General features: G+C 49.2%; 1 protein-coding gene across 2 annotated transcripts; it reads right to left on the minus strand.

Moving 5' to 3' along the window:
• Positions 1–6,117: 6,117 nt before the first annotated feature.
• Positions 6,118–14,290, minus strand: LOC125514998. 2 transcript variants are annotated; one of them, XM_048680406.1, is made up of 12 exons: positions 13,685–14,290; positions 12,748–12,830; positions 12,313–12,618; positions 12,136–12,219; positions 11,025–11,271; positions 10,514–10,678; positions 10,128–10,277; positions 7,772–7,865; positions 7,402–7,694; positions 7,083–7,211; positions 6,537–6,779; positions 6,118–6,424 (listed from the first exon to the last, which is right to left on the minus strand). In XM_048680406.1, exons 1-11 carry the CDS (start codon positions 14,099–14,101, stop codon positions 6,546–6,548), a joined length of 2,202 nt encoding a protein of 733 aa, XP_048536363.1. In that variant the 5' UTR covers positions 14,102–14,290; the 3' UTR covers positions 6,118–6,424; positions 6,537–6,545. The 2 variants fall into 2 exon arrangements, 1 of the variants encoding a protein (XP_048536363.1); XR_007286744.1 differs by lacking the exons at positions 6,118–6,424; positions 7,402–7,694 and having other exon boundaries at positions 6,625–6,779.
• Between the last annotated feature and the right edge of the window lie 4,699 nt (positions 14,291–18,989).

Here is an 18,989-nt window from a genome sequence, read left to right on the forward strand (position 1 = left end):
GGATTCACCCTTCCCCCTTCCTCTTCCCCTTCCATGGCCTCCTTCTCCCCTCTTCACCTTCTCGTAGATCTCAGCAAACATAGTCTCCGGATCTCGAAACCACCCCGACTCGGAGATGCTGAATTGGGTGGCTACCTGGCCTGTGCTCTCACCTTCCGAAACTGGGTGGCAATTCTCAACACCAAAAGCCTTGGCCTCCAACAGCGATTTGCGGATCCACACCGCCGCCTCTCTCTGTCTAGGAACCCTAGGGGAGGTGTTTGTTTTATCGTCCTCACCAAACCACAACTGGCTAAAGAAGTCACCCCCAATCTCCTCACCCTCTTCACTGACAGCGGGTCCCACCTATGTCTCTGACCTGGCAATAGCTTTGACCCGGTCAGCTCATTCCTGTTCCTCTGGATCACGTGGGATTTTGAACTGGAATCCGCCCAAATCCTTGAAGACCAACAATGGCGACTCCACGCCCTCTCCCCCTCACTCGCAGTATGAGGTCTGCAGCAGATGGGAGGATAACCTGGACATACCTCAAGCCGACTTCGAGTCAGGCTCATCCCTGTCCTCGCCTCACTTGCCTATCCCTTCTCGCAGCTATCTCTGCACTGTTCTGAAGATACTCCACTTCGCCCTCTGAATACGGGAAGTAGAACAAGCCTCCTCCGATGCCCAATTTAAAATCAGCACAGGAGTAAGCGGCTGTCCCAGAGCAAACAACCGACCCCTCTCTTCCTGGGTGGTTCGTGACATGATTCACAGTGCCAGGAGCATCCTCGCATCGCGTACCTGACCTATAATTTCCGCATCTCTCGCCGCCCTTGCCGCTGCTCGTTGTTTCCTCCCCAAACCCGACACCAATCCAACGATCTCTTGGTCTGATGCACTGCTCCCGTCGCCGTGGGAATCCATCCGCGGTGCAGGTAGTCGCGGATCTGGGCCACCGATCTGACGAGATCCGTGGCGTAGTTCTCCTCTCCACTTCCGAGCCAGGGAACGGCGGTGGCGGCGAGATGGAGCAGCGCGGGGGGAAGCAAGCGTATCCGGTCGCACCAGCGCTCGAACCTGTGGGGAGGAGCGATGGGAAGTGCGGTGGCGTGGGCGGTGGGGATAGGCACATCTTCTTCTTGGCGCCATGCCCGCAAAATTAAGCCAATGGATGTTTTCTGGGTGCAAGTCTGGAGAAGAGCATAATTACTCTATGCGCTTAGGCTTAATAATATGCCAACAAGCCTTAAAAAGGCCCTGGTGACTTGTCATTTGGCATGGGTTTTTGATGGTGGCACGGATCTCCTCTTCACGAAAAGACTCCCCAACCCCTAAAAAAAATGACTCCCCAAAGAGAGTAAGATCACACTCGTTAAAGTCCCCAACCTCTCTTGTCATCGTGGCCTTGAAGTTTTGGTGCATGATTTTCTCCTTGTCTTGGTGTTTCCTGACTCAACCATTACCATCAGGCTCTCAGCTTATGAATAGAGTTTTTTCTCCTCTGCGCGTTGATCTTCAAGTGACTTTTCTAAGGTTTTTCACATGCGAAGATTGACGCTTCCTAGATCTTTCCATGACCGCTAGGCTAACAACCTGTCGCTTCAGGCTTTTGTGCAGATCGCATTCCTCGTCTAAGAGCATCTTCAACAGGCACCCCAAAACTACCTCACGCGCTTAAAAACCAGCGTTTTTATGCGCCGGAGGAAAAAATAAAGCGCTCCGTAGGCGCTGTAAAGTAGTGTGCACTCAAAAAACTTTAACGCGCGGGCATGCGCGCGGGCTGCGGGGCTGCAAATTTGAGGCGCCGGAGTGCTTGCCGGCTGCTGCAGGTAGGGCCGCCGTATTGAACGTCGTGTTTTTGTGCGCCTGGAAAACTTCCCATGCGCAAAAACATTATTTCGACGCTACAAAACTTTTTTAGCACGCCGCGCTACCGTCCGTCCGTTAGAGATGCTCTAACAACTCTCTTGTCTCTTTGCACGACGTCAAGCTGAAGGTTGATCTTGAGAGTCATGTCAAAGTGGAGCTTGGCATTGGAAGCAAAGGATCTACTCCAACTCTTTAGCCCGAGGCTAACTCTCCTGAGCTTAGGCCAACTGCCGCGCAGGACCCCATCCCATTCGCCCACGTCCGTTTGAAGCAAAACAGATAGACCACAGGCCCAGCGCACGACGGCCTGGACCCATCGGGTTCATTTTGTGTCCGGGTCAACTCATTTCGAGCGCAAACATGCGCCGGGTTTGGGTCGCGGCGGACAGCAAACAGACGCGTCGCTCGTCCGCTTCGGGGTCGCGTGATAGGCGGCCACCTATCTCCCACCGCCCGACATTAATGTGCACGAGCGGTCAGCCCCACCTGACATCGGCCCAACGAACGGTCGCCGTCCTTCTTAAATGCGAAGCCGTGGACCGGTCGTCGTCCACACTCCCCACTCCAGCCCGTTCTGCCTCCTTGAAACCCGACACGGCCCAAACCCTAGCTCTCCCTCTCCCTGTCCTTGATCTCGCCGGCCAGCCGCCTCGCAGCCATGGTGTTCTGAAACCGCAAGGGGAAGCACGACCGCGAGGCTGGCTCGTCCTTGGGCCACCGCCACGGCTCCGTGAAAGAGGAGCCCGCATCACCACGACGTCGGCCCCCGCGCCTGGCCCGTTCACCATCGGCCCTACGGCCGGCGGCGAGCGCGACCGATAGTACATCAACATAGATGTATGCCGCCGTTATTGGGAGGCAAGGACGCCGCTCCCGTGGAGCGACGTGCACCTCCCCAATAATTGGCATCTCTCCACCGACCGGGTGCCGATCCCGCCGGTCCCGACGAGCGGCCGTGCGCGCCGCGAGGAGATCGAGCGTCGTCGCTGCCTCCTGCTGGACGACCTGTACGACGACCCCAGGTATGCCCCCGACTCGGACCTGTGGGACACGTGGCTAAGGGACGAGCACGACGTGCGGCGCGCCTCCTTCTTCGCCGGCACCTCGTCGGGGCCGCGGCGGCCACATCGAGAGCGCGCAGCAGCTGCTCCCCAGGTGCGCGGGCATACGCGGGTGCGCGGCCTGACGCCCACGTCGTCGCCTTCACCATCTCCGTCGCCACCACCACCTCCTCGCATGACAACGGAGGAGGAGGCTCGGCTCATGCAACGTGTCATGGAGGACTCCATGAACACGCACGATGAGCGCCAATGGGAGGGCCTCGAGGAGATGATGGCCCTCTCTGCGGCCGGCGACGTCGCCATTCCGGAGCTGCAGATGGTGAGGGCGGAGGAGGTGATGAAGGAGCTCATGGTCGCGTTGCACCCAGCCCTGGTGGGCCAGCAGTGGAGCTGGTCATGCACGGCTCCGGAGATGGCCGACGCCGTGGGGGGCGTGAACTGGTGCCTCACACTGCCGCGGTCACCGGAGCGGGAGGCATCGCCACGGGAGGAGGTGGTGCAGGCACCTCCCGCCTTTCAGCCCGCCCCCGTGTACCTCGCACCGCCGTCCCACCTCTGGACGCCGCCGGACTACGTCGACCTCGTCAGCGACGACGACAACGGCGGCCACTGAAGACGGCGACGGCCATGGCACCGACAGGCACGGCAGGAGCGAGCGGGCGGTGGTTTTATTTTGTTTTTTATGTTAATTATGGCTATGTGAACCATGGAACTGGGCCGTTTTGTGGCTGTGATGGTTAACTTATGTTTTATGTTTTTATATTTGCGTTTATTTACCTTTTTGGCATTTTATTTTAGTTTTTATGCTTTTTTAATCATGTCCACCTCAGACATGATTTGGGGTGCGGCCGCGCGTTGGACGCACCGACAACCCAACGGCCGCAAACGGACATGGCGAACCCATTGCCGCCCCAAAAGGGACGAAATCCGGTCAAACCGGGCGTTTGTTTGGGGTCGTGCGGTGGAGTTGGCCTTATGGAAAAACACTTGGCAAGGCTCAAAGTGCGGCGCTGGCTCCGCCCAAGCAGCAGCAACAGTCTCGTTGAAGCCCGGCAACTTGACCCAATAGTTCTCAAACTTGAAGCACCTAGGCTTTCTTGGCCCACCATCGGAAGCAAGGAGCAGCGGATAATGGTCTGACAAGGATGAGGAGGGGGAGGGGGCGTGAAGAATGTGGTCGCTGAACTGGATATCCTAATCCTCGCTGCAAAAGATCACATCCGGCTTGCTCAGGGTAGGTTCTCATTTCACTGTTCCACACGAAGCGACCATTTTGCAAGTGGATCCCCTTAAGCACAAAGCACGGAATGGATTCATACATCTCCAGTTGACGTCCCGCTTGTTTTTGTCTCTGGCCCTATAGACTTGGTTGAAATCACCATTAATCAGCCACTCGAACCTAGGCGCCGGTCTATGAGCAGTAATCTCAGCAACTACAACAACAACAAAAATCCTCGTTCCGGTTGTTAGCCGACGGGCCGTTAAGTAGAACTTGATGGCCGCCGTTAAGTAGAACTCGCCCATAAAAATGCCATGAAGATCCAAAACATCCTCGTTCCAGAGAAGAAAAATGCCGCCTTGTGCCCAGAGCCGGCCTCTCGGCATAACCACGTAGACGAACCGCCAAGATAGGCGGCTGTAGCCACATCCAAGGCCTGGAGCTTTGACTCCTGAATAGTAGTTCAGCGCTTGGGGAATTTTTTTTAAAACGAGGCAAAAGATTTGCCATTTTCATTGATTAAGAAGAAGAGAGTTGCCCGGTTAATTAACGGGAACCCGGGCAAAAACCGTCATAACACGACCAACAATAAGGCACACCGGCCGACCTGGCACCCACAAGACCACACACACCGTCGAGGAGAGGACACCGTCGAGGTTGCCTGCATTGTCATCGTCGTCACCTCTCCCCGAGCAGGCGACTCCGACTTCGCCGCCGACAACTCGTCAAGACCCCTCCGAACGAACGACACCCGATGACCTCATCGGCCAAAGCCAAACAATCGGCCGAGACGTCGAAGACCGCCAGCTTCGATTTTGTTGATGCGCTTCACGGGAGAAAGTTGCAAGCCTCGCACCGACCTAGTCCATCGCAGCCTCCGAAGAGCACTGTCCGCTGAATCCGCCCTCATGGAGTCATCGTTGCTGCAGGGGCCCTGCCACACGCAGCTCCGATTTCTCTGTCACAGCGAGATGCAATCATAGGCACACCCATTGACGCACCGGAACACCGACATCAGAAGGACCAGCCGCGACCCAGCTCCACGCGCTACCATCGTCGTTACCGCACAAGTCGCAACGCCAACATCTCGCATCACCGGTTGGGTACCAGCCAACCTTGATGTTGTGCACGTCCAGCCCATGGAAAACGCGGAGGGAAACAAGTCTTCAAGACGACGTCCCCAAGGGGGGAAGCGACACGGAACGACGCCGTCGCCCGACATAGTCATAGGCTTTCACCCGAAGACGAACCCTGAGGGTGGACAAGGCCAGAGGGCTCCACGACGACCCTTCAGGAAGGAAGAACGACGCCCACGGGTGCCGCGTCGTCGGCGTCGGCAGAAGCCACGCAGGCAAACACCCGGAGCACTGGCCTCCACACCCCCACGCAACCAGCCACCGGCAGCTGATCCGCATATCCGCTGAACCGCACACCCCCGGCGCCGTGGCGGCGCCACCACCATGCCGGAGCCATCCACCTCGCTGTCGGAAGACGCCGACCAGATTCGACGAGCCGAACCCAGCCAGGACGACCAGATCCGGCGACCCCCAGCTGCAGCATCGTCGCAGAGGCCACCCAAGGCCGGCAGCAGCCGGCCCGCGGACGGAGGAGACACCAAAGGCTGGAAGGGGGGGCCGCCACCCCGCCCCGACGCGCCAACAGGAGCACCGGGCCACAGCCCAGTAGCCCGACGACGCGGTCACGACGGCTGCCACCCGTCGGAGACGCGGCCTTGAATCCTAGCCACTCACGTTCCAACACAGGAGCTGTATTCATTTTTAAACAATGGGCAACTCTGACGATTAACATTCACAGTAACACTGTGTGATACCACGATTAGCAGATATCCAATATCTAAGAACTATTCTGCCTGGACTGAAGTCATGCATAAGTTCTCAATTGACAGCTATTACCAAGCAGCATGCCTTTTATGGTGACCCAGATGAGGCCAAGGTCTGGTGAATTGATTTTATTTGGTCAAAGTGATAAGAAACATTCACCTTTTTTTTAACACTTGTAACAAATTATATTCTATCATCTGATTAGACAACACCATTCCAAATATGACTGGACAAAGCAGAGCAAACACAAGCCATCCCAGCCACCTTGATCCTCCACACATACGACAGAAAAAGACTGCAACCTTCAGAGGTTGTACTAACATGAAATGAAAAACTTAAAAAAAAACACAGAGATTAGGACCAATCCAGTAAGATCACCATAGGTGTGCCATGCACCTCCTTGTCCAGAGCACCGTCCCCCAGTACGCTCGCAATCCAACCGGAAGAAGGCCCTGAGTGACAGTTGTGTACAAGAAGTGAAGGTCAGTTCTTCGGACTGCAACTAATATGTACAAGAAATATAACTTGAATTTAGAACAGCAAAGGCAACTGCGACATGCTTACCTTTCAGAGTCAAGTTATTCTACTCAGCTGCTTTCTTAACCATAGAAGACGGGTCTCTGGATCAGCACAGAGAAAAATCGCTCTGTTGTTCTCATCTTTGAAAATATCGAAGGAGCCAACCTTCTCATCAGTTGACAATTCTTCTATTGTCTTCACCACAGCGATGCATTTTTTGATTGAAAAATCATCTGCTGGAGCTTCCTCAGCTTGCTGTGTTTTCATCTCCAGATTCACCTTGATTGCCTAAATAGACAAATTGATTAACAGCCTTAGTAGTAAGACTAGTAGCAACTTGCACAACATTAGCATCGCCCTATATATGTTTACGCACTCTATGTTAATTTCATTGCATTTGAATGCAGCTGATAAAACAAATATATAGATTTGCAAGGAAGAAAGAAAGATGAAAACAGATATAGGAACATAGTAGCTTTGTACTAAAGTGGGTTTCATAGCCAATAAACCATAGCAGAAGGCACTTGCTGGTTGAGCAAAGAGAATGAGTATAACTGGTGCACCACCTGGTGCAACAGGTTTAGGAGTTACCTTGGTATCTTCTACCACCTTTGGGAGCCACTGCAGAACATGGTATTCATTATCACCTTGAAGCGAGTACCTTCTACGGGCCCATAAATTGCCTCTGAAGTCATGCTTCTCGATCACCATGTCGGAGATCTAAAACAATAAATTTCACATAAATTGCAGAGTGAAAAACAAAAACTAACTGAGCTTTATGCCACTTATTCTAACTAGTCCCTTGGTGTTATATGTCTGTTTTGCATAAACCTGATGGAAATGGCAACTTATGAAATTTTCATAAAGAATATTGTATGAAGACGTTAAATGTGAAACAAATAACACATACGTGGGAATATTGGGGTCGCCGCTCTGCCAGTACAGCAGTAAGACTATGAGTGTACAGACTAGTTTCTACAGGAACATGCGGGAGTTCTTCCCCGCGCACCACGCATACAGCGCCGCTCTTTCTATAGGTTTTATCGATGACCATGTGAACTGGTATTTGAAAAACACTCCCATTTACTAGCAATGCTTTAGTAATTCTGGCTGATAGCCAGCCACTAGTGTTTTCAATGATGTTTCGCAACTCTTGTGCGGTACGAACTTTGTGCACGTCCGAATGATCAAGAACTGCCTCACCTGAAAAATTAACAGAACACATGAAATGATTTCAACAATCATATTTAATTTTTTTAGAAGAGAAACATCAAGCATACCATTAAAATCTTCCGGTATAAGAAACTTCTTCTTGATAATATCATTTCTCAGACCAGTGGGATCAGCTGCATTAGGATCCTGTATATGTTCAGTCTGCAAATAGGTTAGGATACTCGTCAGTCTCTTTATTGAATTAATTCAGCCTTGTCAATTTACAGCAATGGCATGCTGCTACATGATGGGCTGTCAGGGTTGGACATCTACAAGGAGCCGGGACAAAACTTCATCCAGACAGTCAACGATCTGATGGAGGCATCCCGTCCTCTCAAGAAGAATGAGGCGGCGCTGCCGGTGCTGACCATAGCAGTTTAGGTACTGGTTTGCCTCCCCTCGTCGCCTATTCGGTTATCAATGTTAGGTTCCTCTTTCATCCTTGTGTGGTGTTGGTCTGCTCTAGTGTTGAAGACAGATGCTTGGCTTCGTCCTATTCGTCAGTCAGGCAGAGAGTTGAGTTGTTTTTATGTTTTATGGATCTAGAAATCCTATGTTAGAATGTAAGGGGGCTTAATAACCCAGCGAGAAGGAGGTCTGTTCGTAATTCTCTGTCTGATAAGGTATGTCATGTGGTTTGCCTCCAAGAAACCAAGTTGGGTTTGTGTGATAGGATGTTGGTGTCTGATGTTTTGGGGCCAATATTTACAGATGAGTTTGTGTACAAGTTGGCTGAATGTACGAGAGGGGGGATTTTGGTTGCTCGTTCGTCATATTGCAAGATTGCTCTGAATGGAACGGCCCCTGGCCATTTCTCTTTGACTGAAACTGTTACCGACAGATCAAACAATGAGTTGGTCTTTGACTGGTGCCTATGCAGGAATGGTTAATTCTGGGAGATTTATAACTTAATTAAAAGGGAAGAAGAGAAAAGCAATGACAATCTTAATTTGAGGATGATTGGAAGATTCAGTGATCTTATTGAAGATCTAGAACTAAGAGAGTTCCCACTGCTGGGAAGGCATTTCACCTGGTATAATGAAAAGCAGAGCTCTACTCTGACAAGAATCAAGAGTTTTCTTAACTAGAGATTAGGATGTGAGATTCCTTCAATTACAGATGTCGCCGGCTTCTACAAATATTTCGGACCATTGCCCGTTGATGGTAGGGCAGAGGTTCAAGGGCTTCCGGTTCAAAGCTTTCTGGCTTGACTTGGATGGGTTTCAGGAGGTTTGCTACAAACGACTGGGCGGAGCCAGTCCAGACCACTGATACAGTCAGAGGATGCTGCACACGAAGCTCTCAACAGCAAGGGTGCTGAAAAGATGGAATAAGGAGAGGTTGACTGATATTAACTTCCATACCGAGCTAGCTAATGAGGTGATCTTCAAGTTAGACTTGGCTCAAGAGGATTCACTGGATCAAATGGCAGCAGAGATCGTGGCTGACCTAGATTAAGGAGGGAGATGCGAATACCCGGCTCTTTCACTTGAGGGCAAAAGCAAGGAGGAGAACAAAAATCACATACCAGTGCTATCTGGAAGTAATGGTGAGGTTTTTGACTACAATGATAAAGCCAACCTTCTATCGTAACATATCTCGCAGATAATGGGGTGCAGTACTACTGGCCAGACCGCTGGGTTGAATTGGTGTTTTCTGGGTATGCCTAGTTTTTACCTTCATCACTTGGCTGAGCCTTTTTCTGCAGAGGAGTTGAGAGCTGCAGTTTTTAGTTCATTAGTGTTGAGAGAAAAGTGAAGTTTTATGCTTGGTTGTTGCTGCAAAACCAGAAGTGGACAGTGGACAGATTAGCTACTAGGGGCTAGCCGCACATCACAGTTTGCAAGCTATGTAATCTTGCTCCTGAATCTGCGGCGCATTTGATTCTGCAGTGCAACTTTGCAAATGAGTTGTGGACTGAGACGGCTAGCATCTGCCTGGGATCAGCTTTGGCAGGATTGCGGGCACCGACTTTAAAAGGGTGGTGGAGAAAGTGCAATGCCAGAGCACCTGTACAAAATGGAAAAGAAGCAGCTGTTGCTGGCAATTTACACGGTATGACACATTTGTAAAGAGGCGATCGAAGAATCTTTGAGAACAAAGAGGAGAACATTCAGTCCGTACTCTCTCACTAGCGATGATCTTAACCTGCTTAAAGCCGCTAAGAGGGAAAGAGGCTGAGGTGTGTTCAGTGAGTTGTTTGGGTGCGTTTGCACCGTTTTCAGTTCCAGTTTCTTCTGTGTTGCTCTCCAGCAGATGTATCCCCCCCCCCTTTTTTTTTTCTCAATGCAAAAGCAGAGATCCTGCTGTTCGGGTCAATAAACTTTACAGCAGCTTCAATAGTCCAACGATGTAAGGTTCTCTCAACCTAAGAGAAGAGCAGGTACAGAAATGTAGATGCTAAAAGTATCACATGTTAATTACCTGAACTTCACTCCTTCCATTCTCTTCTTCTAGCCCATCTGTATTGTGCCCATTCACTTCTGCTGCTTCAATCTCATTATTTGCATTTTCAGGAGTAATTGCGATCTGGTGGGAAGGGGCCTGCTGCAGCGGCGCCTCCACTTCTGACCTCTGCACAATAGGATAGGATATAGCATGTGTAAGAACCACAGTTCAAACAGTGGTACCCAGCTATGGACATAGGGAAAAAGATCAACTAAACATGAATAAAGACATATAAGGATTTATACAATAATTGAGGAAGATCTGTTACTGCTTTTGTTATAATGAGACTAATCAGGTCCCCCAGCCCAAGAGAAGAGGAAGTACAGAAATATAGAAGCTACAAGTATCACATGTTAAATTACCTGAAGAATGGTCTTATCAGCAGCACTCCTTCCATTCTCTTCTTCTAGCCCATCTGTATTGTGCCCATTCATTTCTGCTGCTCCATTCTCACTATTTGCATTTTGAGGAATAATTGCGGTCTGGTGGGAAGGGGCCTGCTGCAGCGGCACCTCCACTTCTGACCTCTGCACGCCAGGATAGGATATAGCATGTGTAAGAACCACAGTTCAAACAGTGGTATCCAACTATGGACATAGGGAGAAATATCAACTAAACATGAATAAAGACATATAAGGATCTATACAATGATTGAGAAAGATCTGTTACTGCTTTCCTTATAATGAGACTAACCACAAAAATGTAATTTTTTGATTTCGAAATACATTGCAAAGAAACAATCAAAGGCATTTACGAAAATGCACCGCAACATCTTTATGTAGCATCACACTAACATAATGACACATATAAAAGTGCTTCAACACAAAAAAAAGCCACCGATTCAGAGCTAATTGCGTCCGGGCAAGGAGGGATCTGCTGCGGCACTCCATCCCCTGCTAAAGCAGCCAAATACATGGCATCTGTCTCTTTCATTTTTGAGGAATCGAATTCTAAGTTCTCTACTTCGGGACTAAGGTCCATGATGTCCTGAAGACTGCACATCAAATTGTCCTCCCCTCCTGTCCCTGTCCCTGCCTTCTTGAGCACAGTAATACCATTTTTCACGCGCTTAAGCTCCAAATCTTCCAGATGCTGCTCTTCAGACAAACCCAACTGACCCCTGCATGATAGGATACGGTAGCATGTGTAAGAACCATAGTTCAAAGAGAGGTATCTGCTATGAACAAGCATAGGACAGAAGGACAACTGAACATGAACAAGTACAATGGGTTTATACAATATTTGAGAAATAAGATTTGTTACTGCTTCCATTATAACAAGACTAACTATATAAATGTAATTCTTTGATTTCTGAAGACATTGCAAAGAAACAATCAAGGACATTTGCAATAATAAAACACAATATATAGCATCACACTAACAAAATAACTTGTAAAGAGGTGGTCGAACAATACTGAGACAAACTACGGCTGCTGGGAGTAAAAACAAGCTACAACATACTCCCTCCGTCCCATAATAAGAACATTTTTGACACTACACTAATGTCAAAAACGTTCTTATATTATGGGACGGAGGGAGTAGTTTATCTATGCCCCCGCTAGAATGCTTGCAATACTCTTACTGTTGGCTTTTTATAACAGACTGTTGGCTTACTTTACTATAATGCTCTAGAAAAGAAGCATCTGATGATATAATTTTCATCCTGCTATCTTCCTTTAACTCATAAACTATGTACTTGAAGTAGCCAATCATTTGGAAACAGATTAATAACAAGTTATACACACACTAAACCTAGAACAGACACCATGCATTTTACAATATCAAATTATTAATTAGTCACAAAATGAACATTTACATAAGCATGTCAGTGCCAATATACAAGTAGACAACAGCAAGAGAAAATGCTGCAGAGTTGAAATGATCATTGTCCTCAGTGACACTATGTATGCACTATGCAGCATTTAAAGGCTAAAACTGAGTAACCATCTTCAGTCAAATGTTCATATGCACCGGGGAAGCATACCTCCGTATATGATCCCCTGTTTCATTCTGTCTCATATGTTTATTCAGCAACAAATTCACATCGTCAGGAGAAACATAACCATACCTACAGTTACAAATATAGTAATCAATGACTAGTTTATGACAATATAAAATTGAAACCAAAGAATGTGAGTTTACTATGGTTCCTGGCTCTTACCAATGACCAGTCACTTCTCCCTTGGCATCTGAACTGAATATGATGACGGTCCCTAAGCATTCATGACCTCCCAAGTGAGAACAAGCTCTAACAATAACCTGAGGTCCAAGACCTTGAGCTTCGATTCCTTCCTTGAACTTTCTAATCAAAGCAGGACCAGAAGCACCACACTTACTATCCTTGCTTTCATGGCAGCAGACAAAAACATAGGAACCTCTTATAGCCTCAAGAAATCCATCATGCCAATCAGCATCTTTCATGAGTACTTCTTCAACAAAAGTGTTGACATTAGAGCATGTCAACCCTCTGCAAACAGTACATCAAGAATTAAACAAAATAATCAGCTGGCATATCACATACATGTATTACTTTTCAGTGCCTAACGGAGAAAGGAAATTTGCATGTTTAAATTATGAGTCCAGCCTTGTAAGGTACCTGTATCGGATCATATCAGGAAAGATCAACACGTCTCCAAGAGATGACTCAGTGCCTTCTTCTTCACAGATGGTGAGTTCAGTCTGATAACATTAGTAGACCACTCATTAGATCAATAAAATGAAACATAGGCAACTCTTGTCTATTAATCTAATTATTACAAGGTGGCTTGTGCTTCAGCACAAGTCACATTGCTGGACCATTGGATCACACTACGACAGCTGCACATCTCAATGCCCATAACAAGCATGAAAACCAACTGAGAATTAACAAAAAGAATGAGATAACTTCCCAACAAGAAAACAGAGATAGAACACACGCACCAAAGAATACATAATAACTTAAAAGTGAATTCGGGATTAGAGTAACACTTTTGAGATGTACACGCATTGCTTGCTGCTATCTAAAATAAGAACTTGTTCTAAAAATATCTGGAACCAGAACAGCTATACATACGCAGTAAATTGAACCCGAGAAAAAGTTCAGCATTGCACCAGGAACAAGCTATTTGATAAAGGACATTGTTATGGCACCCCAAAACCATGTACGTTTGCACCCCAAAACCATGTACATTTGCATTTCCTATTAAGATTAACCCCATATGTGACATTAGCAGCATTCCATAACATATACACTCTACCACAGTGTGAATAAATTAAACCTAACTCGGCAAAAGCAGTTGGAAACTACAACATCCATCAATACACATTAGTTAGTAAGGGGGTCACCATGCCCTGCAGGAAACCAAAAGCATCGGCACCATGTGCATGCGACCAAATTGACCTACATAATCTAAAGTACCATCATCTAGGCTCGGAGCAATCAATTTCACTTGAACCAAACAAACTAAAATTTCTCGATCAGAAGCATACCAGTAATCACATCACGGAACAAGCCAATTCGCCAAACAGAAGAGAGAATGAGAAGCTATTCTCACCGATTTCATCATCTCGGGCTTGCGGGCCTTGATGGCGGCGGCGAGGAGGTGGGGGAGGCGGTCGGACTTGGTGGCCTCGAGGTGGGACGGCCACGCCTCAGGGCCCATGTAGCAGACGAACAGGTCGCGCTCATCCACAGTACCGACCGTCTTCTCCTTCCCGAGCTCATCGGACTCGAAGTCGAACCTCATGTCCGGATCGGTGCTTGCGGCGGGGAAGCCCGCGTCTGGAGCGTCTGTGGCGGCCGCCGACGCGAGGTGGCCCGCGTGCGACGCGTCTGCGGCGGCCGCCGACGCGACGTGGCCCGCGTGCAGCGCATCTGTGTCGACCGCCGACGCGAGGAGGGCCGCGGCGGGGAGGTCCGCGGCGGGGAGGGCGTCGCTCGCCGTCGCGGAGGAGTGGGAGGGATCGGCCATGAGGAAGGGGAGGAGGCAATGCTGCAGCAGCGACTGCTTGGTGCGTGCCTGTCCTGCTTGGGGGAGGAGCGGCGCAAATGGAAATGGGACAGGAGGCGGTGTGTGCCGGTCGTCTGGGGAGAGAGGAGCCGCGGACTTGAGGAGGGGGAAAGAGGCGGTGCCGAAGGCTGCGAACAGGGTCGAAACACAATCTGTTTGAGGGGCGAGAATCGAGATGCGACTAAAAAAAATGTCAATGTAAAGTGTTAGAGCATATCTAGCATACCGGGCTATCCGGCAAAATAACCGCTGGTTTGCGGGACGGAGGGTGTTTTCAGTCCCGAATAAATCCTGCAAATTTGGATGTTTCGATTTTCTTTTTGTGTGATTCCGGATTGGTCGGCCCATTTTCTTCGTATTTACGGGATTTCACCTATTTTTGTCGGCTCTCCTTCCCCCTTGGCGTGAACCACTTCCGGCTGCTTCACTTCCTGCCTCCCGCGCCGCCGCCGCCTCCAATTCCACCTCCGACCTCGCCGTCCGGCCTCGCAGCGCCGAAATTCGACCTAATGGAGTACCTGCCGCCCCCAGGTGCCCCATATCATGTGTCGCCGCCACCACCGCCGCCGCTCCATCCGCCCGCGCCTCCCACGACCACCATGCCGTCGCCGCCCCAACTCCTTCTGTCGCGGCCATCAAGAGCAAGCGGCAGGGGAACCACCATGTCCAAGTGGGCGCAGCCGGTGTGACACCTTCTTTCGGCCCCGTGGTTCCACCCGTCAAGGCCGCGGGCGGGAGGAAGAAGACCTCCTCCACCGGCCGCGAAGCTCCCAAGGAAGAAGGCGATCTCGACAAGAGGAAGGGCTCCTCATCCACCTTCGACCGGCCACGGCATCCATATTCACGGCAACTCCACCGGTCATGCCTACAACGTGTTCGATGAAATGGCCGGGAGGTATACATTTTTTTTCCTTTTGCTTGGTTTGCTCCGGTGATCTATGCTTTGGCCGTTCGGAACATTTGTTTGAGCTTTTCCCGTTAAATTTTGTAGCCAAAGTGTGGCCTCCACATATACGAAGATGTTGGCCAAGAGCGAGGTGGATTTGAGTGCCCCACTTGGCAATTTCGATGCGACTCACGTTGATGTCGAGCCGGAGGTGGATCAAGAGAATGGCGGTGATGATCACATGCAAGTGATCGACGAGGTCGACTAGGATGCAAGGATGGGGAGGATGTGTGCTTAGTTCAAGCATGGGATGCTATCTCTCTTGACGTCGTGGTCGGCAAAGATCAAAGCTATGGAAACAATTGGCAAAGGATCGAGGACAAGTATCACCAAATGATGCCATTCCCTTCCGGCCGGACCTTGAAGCTACTCGAAGGTCGCTGGGACACCATCAACAAAAATCGTGGCCGTTGGAGTGGGTGCTTGGAGCAAGTGCAGAATGCACCTCCAAGTGGCGTCACTATTGATGATTATGTGAGTATTTTTCATCATGGTGACTTTGGCCGTCTTGATATGAAGAGCATGAGCTCGTATTTGTCTCAATGTCTGTGTGTAGAATCGCGTCGCCAATGAGTACTAGAAGCAAACCCCAGGCAAAAACGGATGGTCATTCAATATTCATCATTGTTGGCGATGGCTCCGGGATAGTGAGAAGTGGAGGGTGGGGACAAAAAAAGCCCCCCGCCCCCAAATAAAGGCGTAAAATTGGAAGATTAGTATGATGATGATAGTGATGACACACCAAGAGGAGGGAGACACAAGGACAAACAAGTAGGAGAAGGCAAGAATGAAGAGGATGGCCGAGGTAGTCACCTTGAGAGATCAAATTGGTTACATGGCCAAGATGAAAGAGTCCATGTTATCCAAGGTGGTGGAGGTGAAGGGTTCGGCATTGGGGTGGTGCTAGCTTTGGCAATGGTGGTGGAGGTGGTTTTGTAGGTGGGGTTGGTGCTTCGAGAAACCATGTGAATGGTGGTGGTGGTTGTGATGGTGGTGGTAGTGGTGGTGGTGATGGTGGTAGCTTTGATGCTTTGGCACACCATGTGAATGGTGGTGGCGGCGGTGGAGCTCATTCTCCGGTCCAAGTTCATGAGGATGCTGCCTCTCACTCTCCTGTCCAAGTTCATGAAGATGGAGGTGACGTTCTTCGCAACAATGAGAATGTTTCTTGATTGCTCTATGTCATTTGAGCATCTTTTGTTTTGTTTGATCGCGCATTTGTAAGGCCAAACTTGATACCTCGTATGTTGCGCATGATTTTGGATGTGATGAACTAGTATGATGATGAACTAGTGATGTATATATATGACGATGAAGTAGATATGAACTAGTGATGATGAACTTGTCTATATTTGTCTTATGATTTTATTTGCGGTACCGCAAGCCCTCCGGCTCGGAACAGATCCCGTAAACACGTTCTGCAAAACATATGCGGGACAAGTTTGCCGGATCTGTTCCGCTGGAGGGCTCGCGGTACCGTATAAAAGTTTTCCGGGACGACCTGCCGCAGGGTCTGCTAGAGATGCTCTTATATCCATGATATTTTGGAGGTCCAATTTTTTTTCTTATCCCTATATTTATTCATATATATTGAAAGATTGGTCTCCCTCTTGATCCACCTCTCAAAACCCACAAAGATGGTGGGACGGCTTATAATTTCTCTAAATGTCGCCCGCCACCTCGTCTCCTCTACTTCTGGTCTCACCCTATAGATCTTCCATACTCGTCGGTCTTTCAGATTCACATTGCTTCCCATGCCTTCTTGCGACCACTGTTGTTCCACTCGTTAAATCACCTCCCCATCAGTCTATCACTATCACTGCCCCGCCCACCTCCTTGCCACCTTTGGTTGCTCATAAAGGAAATATTCCCTAGAGGCAATAATAAAGCTGTTATTTTTATATTTCCTTATTCATAATAAATTTTTATTACTCATGCTAGAACTGTATTGATCGGAAACCTAAATACATGTGTGAATATATAGACAAACACTGTGTCGCTAGTAAGTGTTGGGGAACGTTACAGAAAACAAAAATTTTCCTACGGTTTCACCAAGATCCATCTAGGAATTCATCTAGCAACGAGTGATTGGATTGCATCTACATACCTTTGTAGATCACGCGCGGAAGCATTCAAAGAACGTGGATGAGGAAGGCGTACTCGACGTGATCCAAATCACCGGAGATCCTAGCACCGAACGGACGGCACCTCCGCGTTCAACACACGTACGGTCAGCGTAACGTCTCCTTCTTCTTGATCCAGCAAGGGGAAGGAGAGGTTGAGGAACATGGCTCCAGCAGCAGCACGACGGCGTGGTGTTGATGGAGCTGCAGTACTCCGGCAGGGCTTCGCCAAGCTCTATGGAGGAGGAGGAGGAGGTGTTGGAGAGGGAGAGGGAGGCACCAAAGATGTGTTATGAAAATCCCTCCTTCCCCCACTATATATAGGGAGTCCAAGGGGGGGGGGCGCCGGCCCTAGGAGATCCAATCTCCTAGGGGGGCGGCGGCCAAGGGAGGAATCCCTCCCCCCCAAGGCACCTAGGGGGTGCCTTCCCCCTTTGGGACTCTTCCCTTCTTGAACCCTAGGCACATGGGCCTCTTGGGGCTGGTGCCCTTGGCCCATGTAGGCCAAGGCGCACCCCCTACAGCCCATGTGCCCCCCCGGGGCAGGTGGCCCCACCCGGTGGACCCCCGGGACCCTTCCGGTGGTTCCGGTACAATACCGGTGACCCCGAAACTTGTCCCGATGCCCGAAATAGCACTTCCTATATATAATTCTTTACCTCCGGACCATTCTGGAACTCCTCGTGACGTCCGGGATCTCATCCGGGACTCCGAACAACATTCGGGTTACTGCATATACATATCCCTACAACCCTAGCGTCACCGAACCTTAAGTGTGTAGACCCTACGGGTTCAGGAGACATGTAGACATGACCGAGATCGCTCTCCGGTCAATAACCAACAGCGGGATCTGGATACCCATGTTGGCTCCCACATGCTCCTCGATGATCTCATCGGATGAACCACGATGTCGAGGATTCAAGCAACCCCGTATACAATTCCCTTTGTCAATCGGTATGTTACTTGCCCGAGATTCGATCGTCGGTATCCCAATACCTCATTCAATCTCGTTACCGGCAAGTCACTTTACTCGTACCGTAATGCATGATCCCGTGACCAGACACTTGGTCACTTTGAGCTCATTATGATGATGCATTACCGAGTGGGCCCAGTGATACCTCTCCGTCATACGGAGTGACAAATCCTAGTCTTGATCCGTGTCAACCCAACAAACACTTTCGGAGATACCCGTAGCATACCTTTATAGTCACCTAGTTACGTTGTGACGTTTGGTACACCCAAAGCACTCCTACGGTATCCGGGAGTTACACGATCTCATGGTCTAAGGAAAAGATACTTGACATTGGAAAACTCTAGCAAACGAACTATACGATCTTATGCTATGTTTAGGATTGGGTCTTGTCCATCACATCATTCTCCTAATGATGTGATCTCGCTATCAATGACATCCAATGTCCATAGTCAGGAAACCATGACTGTCTGTTGATCAACGAGCTAGTCAACTAGAGGCTTACTAGGGACATATTATTCACACATGTATTACGATTTCCGGATAACACAATTATAGCATGAATAAAGACAATTATCATGAACAAGGAAATATAATAATAATGCTTTTATTATTGCCTCTAGGGCATATTTCCAACAGTCTCCCACTTGCACTAGAGTCAATAATCTAGTTACATTGAGATGAATCGAACACCCATGGAATTCTGGTGTTGATCATGTTTTGCTCTAGGGAGAGGTTTAGTCAACGGATCTGCTACATTCAGGTCTGTATGTACTTTACAAATATCTATGTCTCCATCTTGAACATTTT

This window comes from Triticum urartu, chromosome 6 (assembly GCF_003073215.2).
Source record: "Triticum urartu cultivar G1812 chromosome 6, Tu2.1, whole genome shotgun sequence".
Classification (NCBI taxonomy): Eukaryota; Viridiplantae; Streptophyta; class Magnoliopsida; order Poales; family Poaceae; genus Triticum; species Triticum urartu.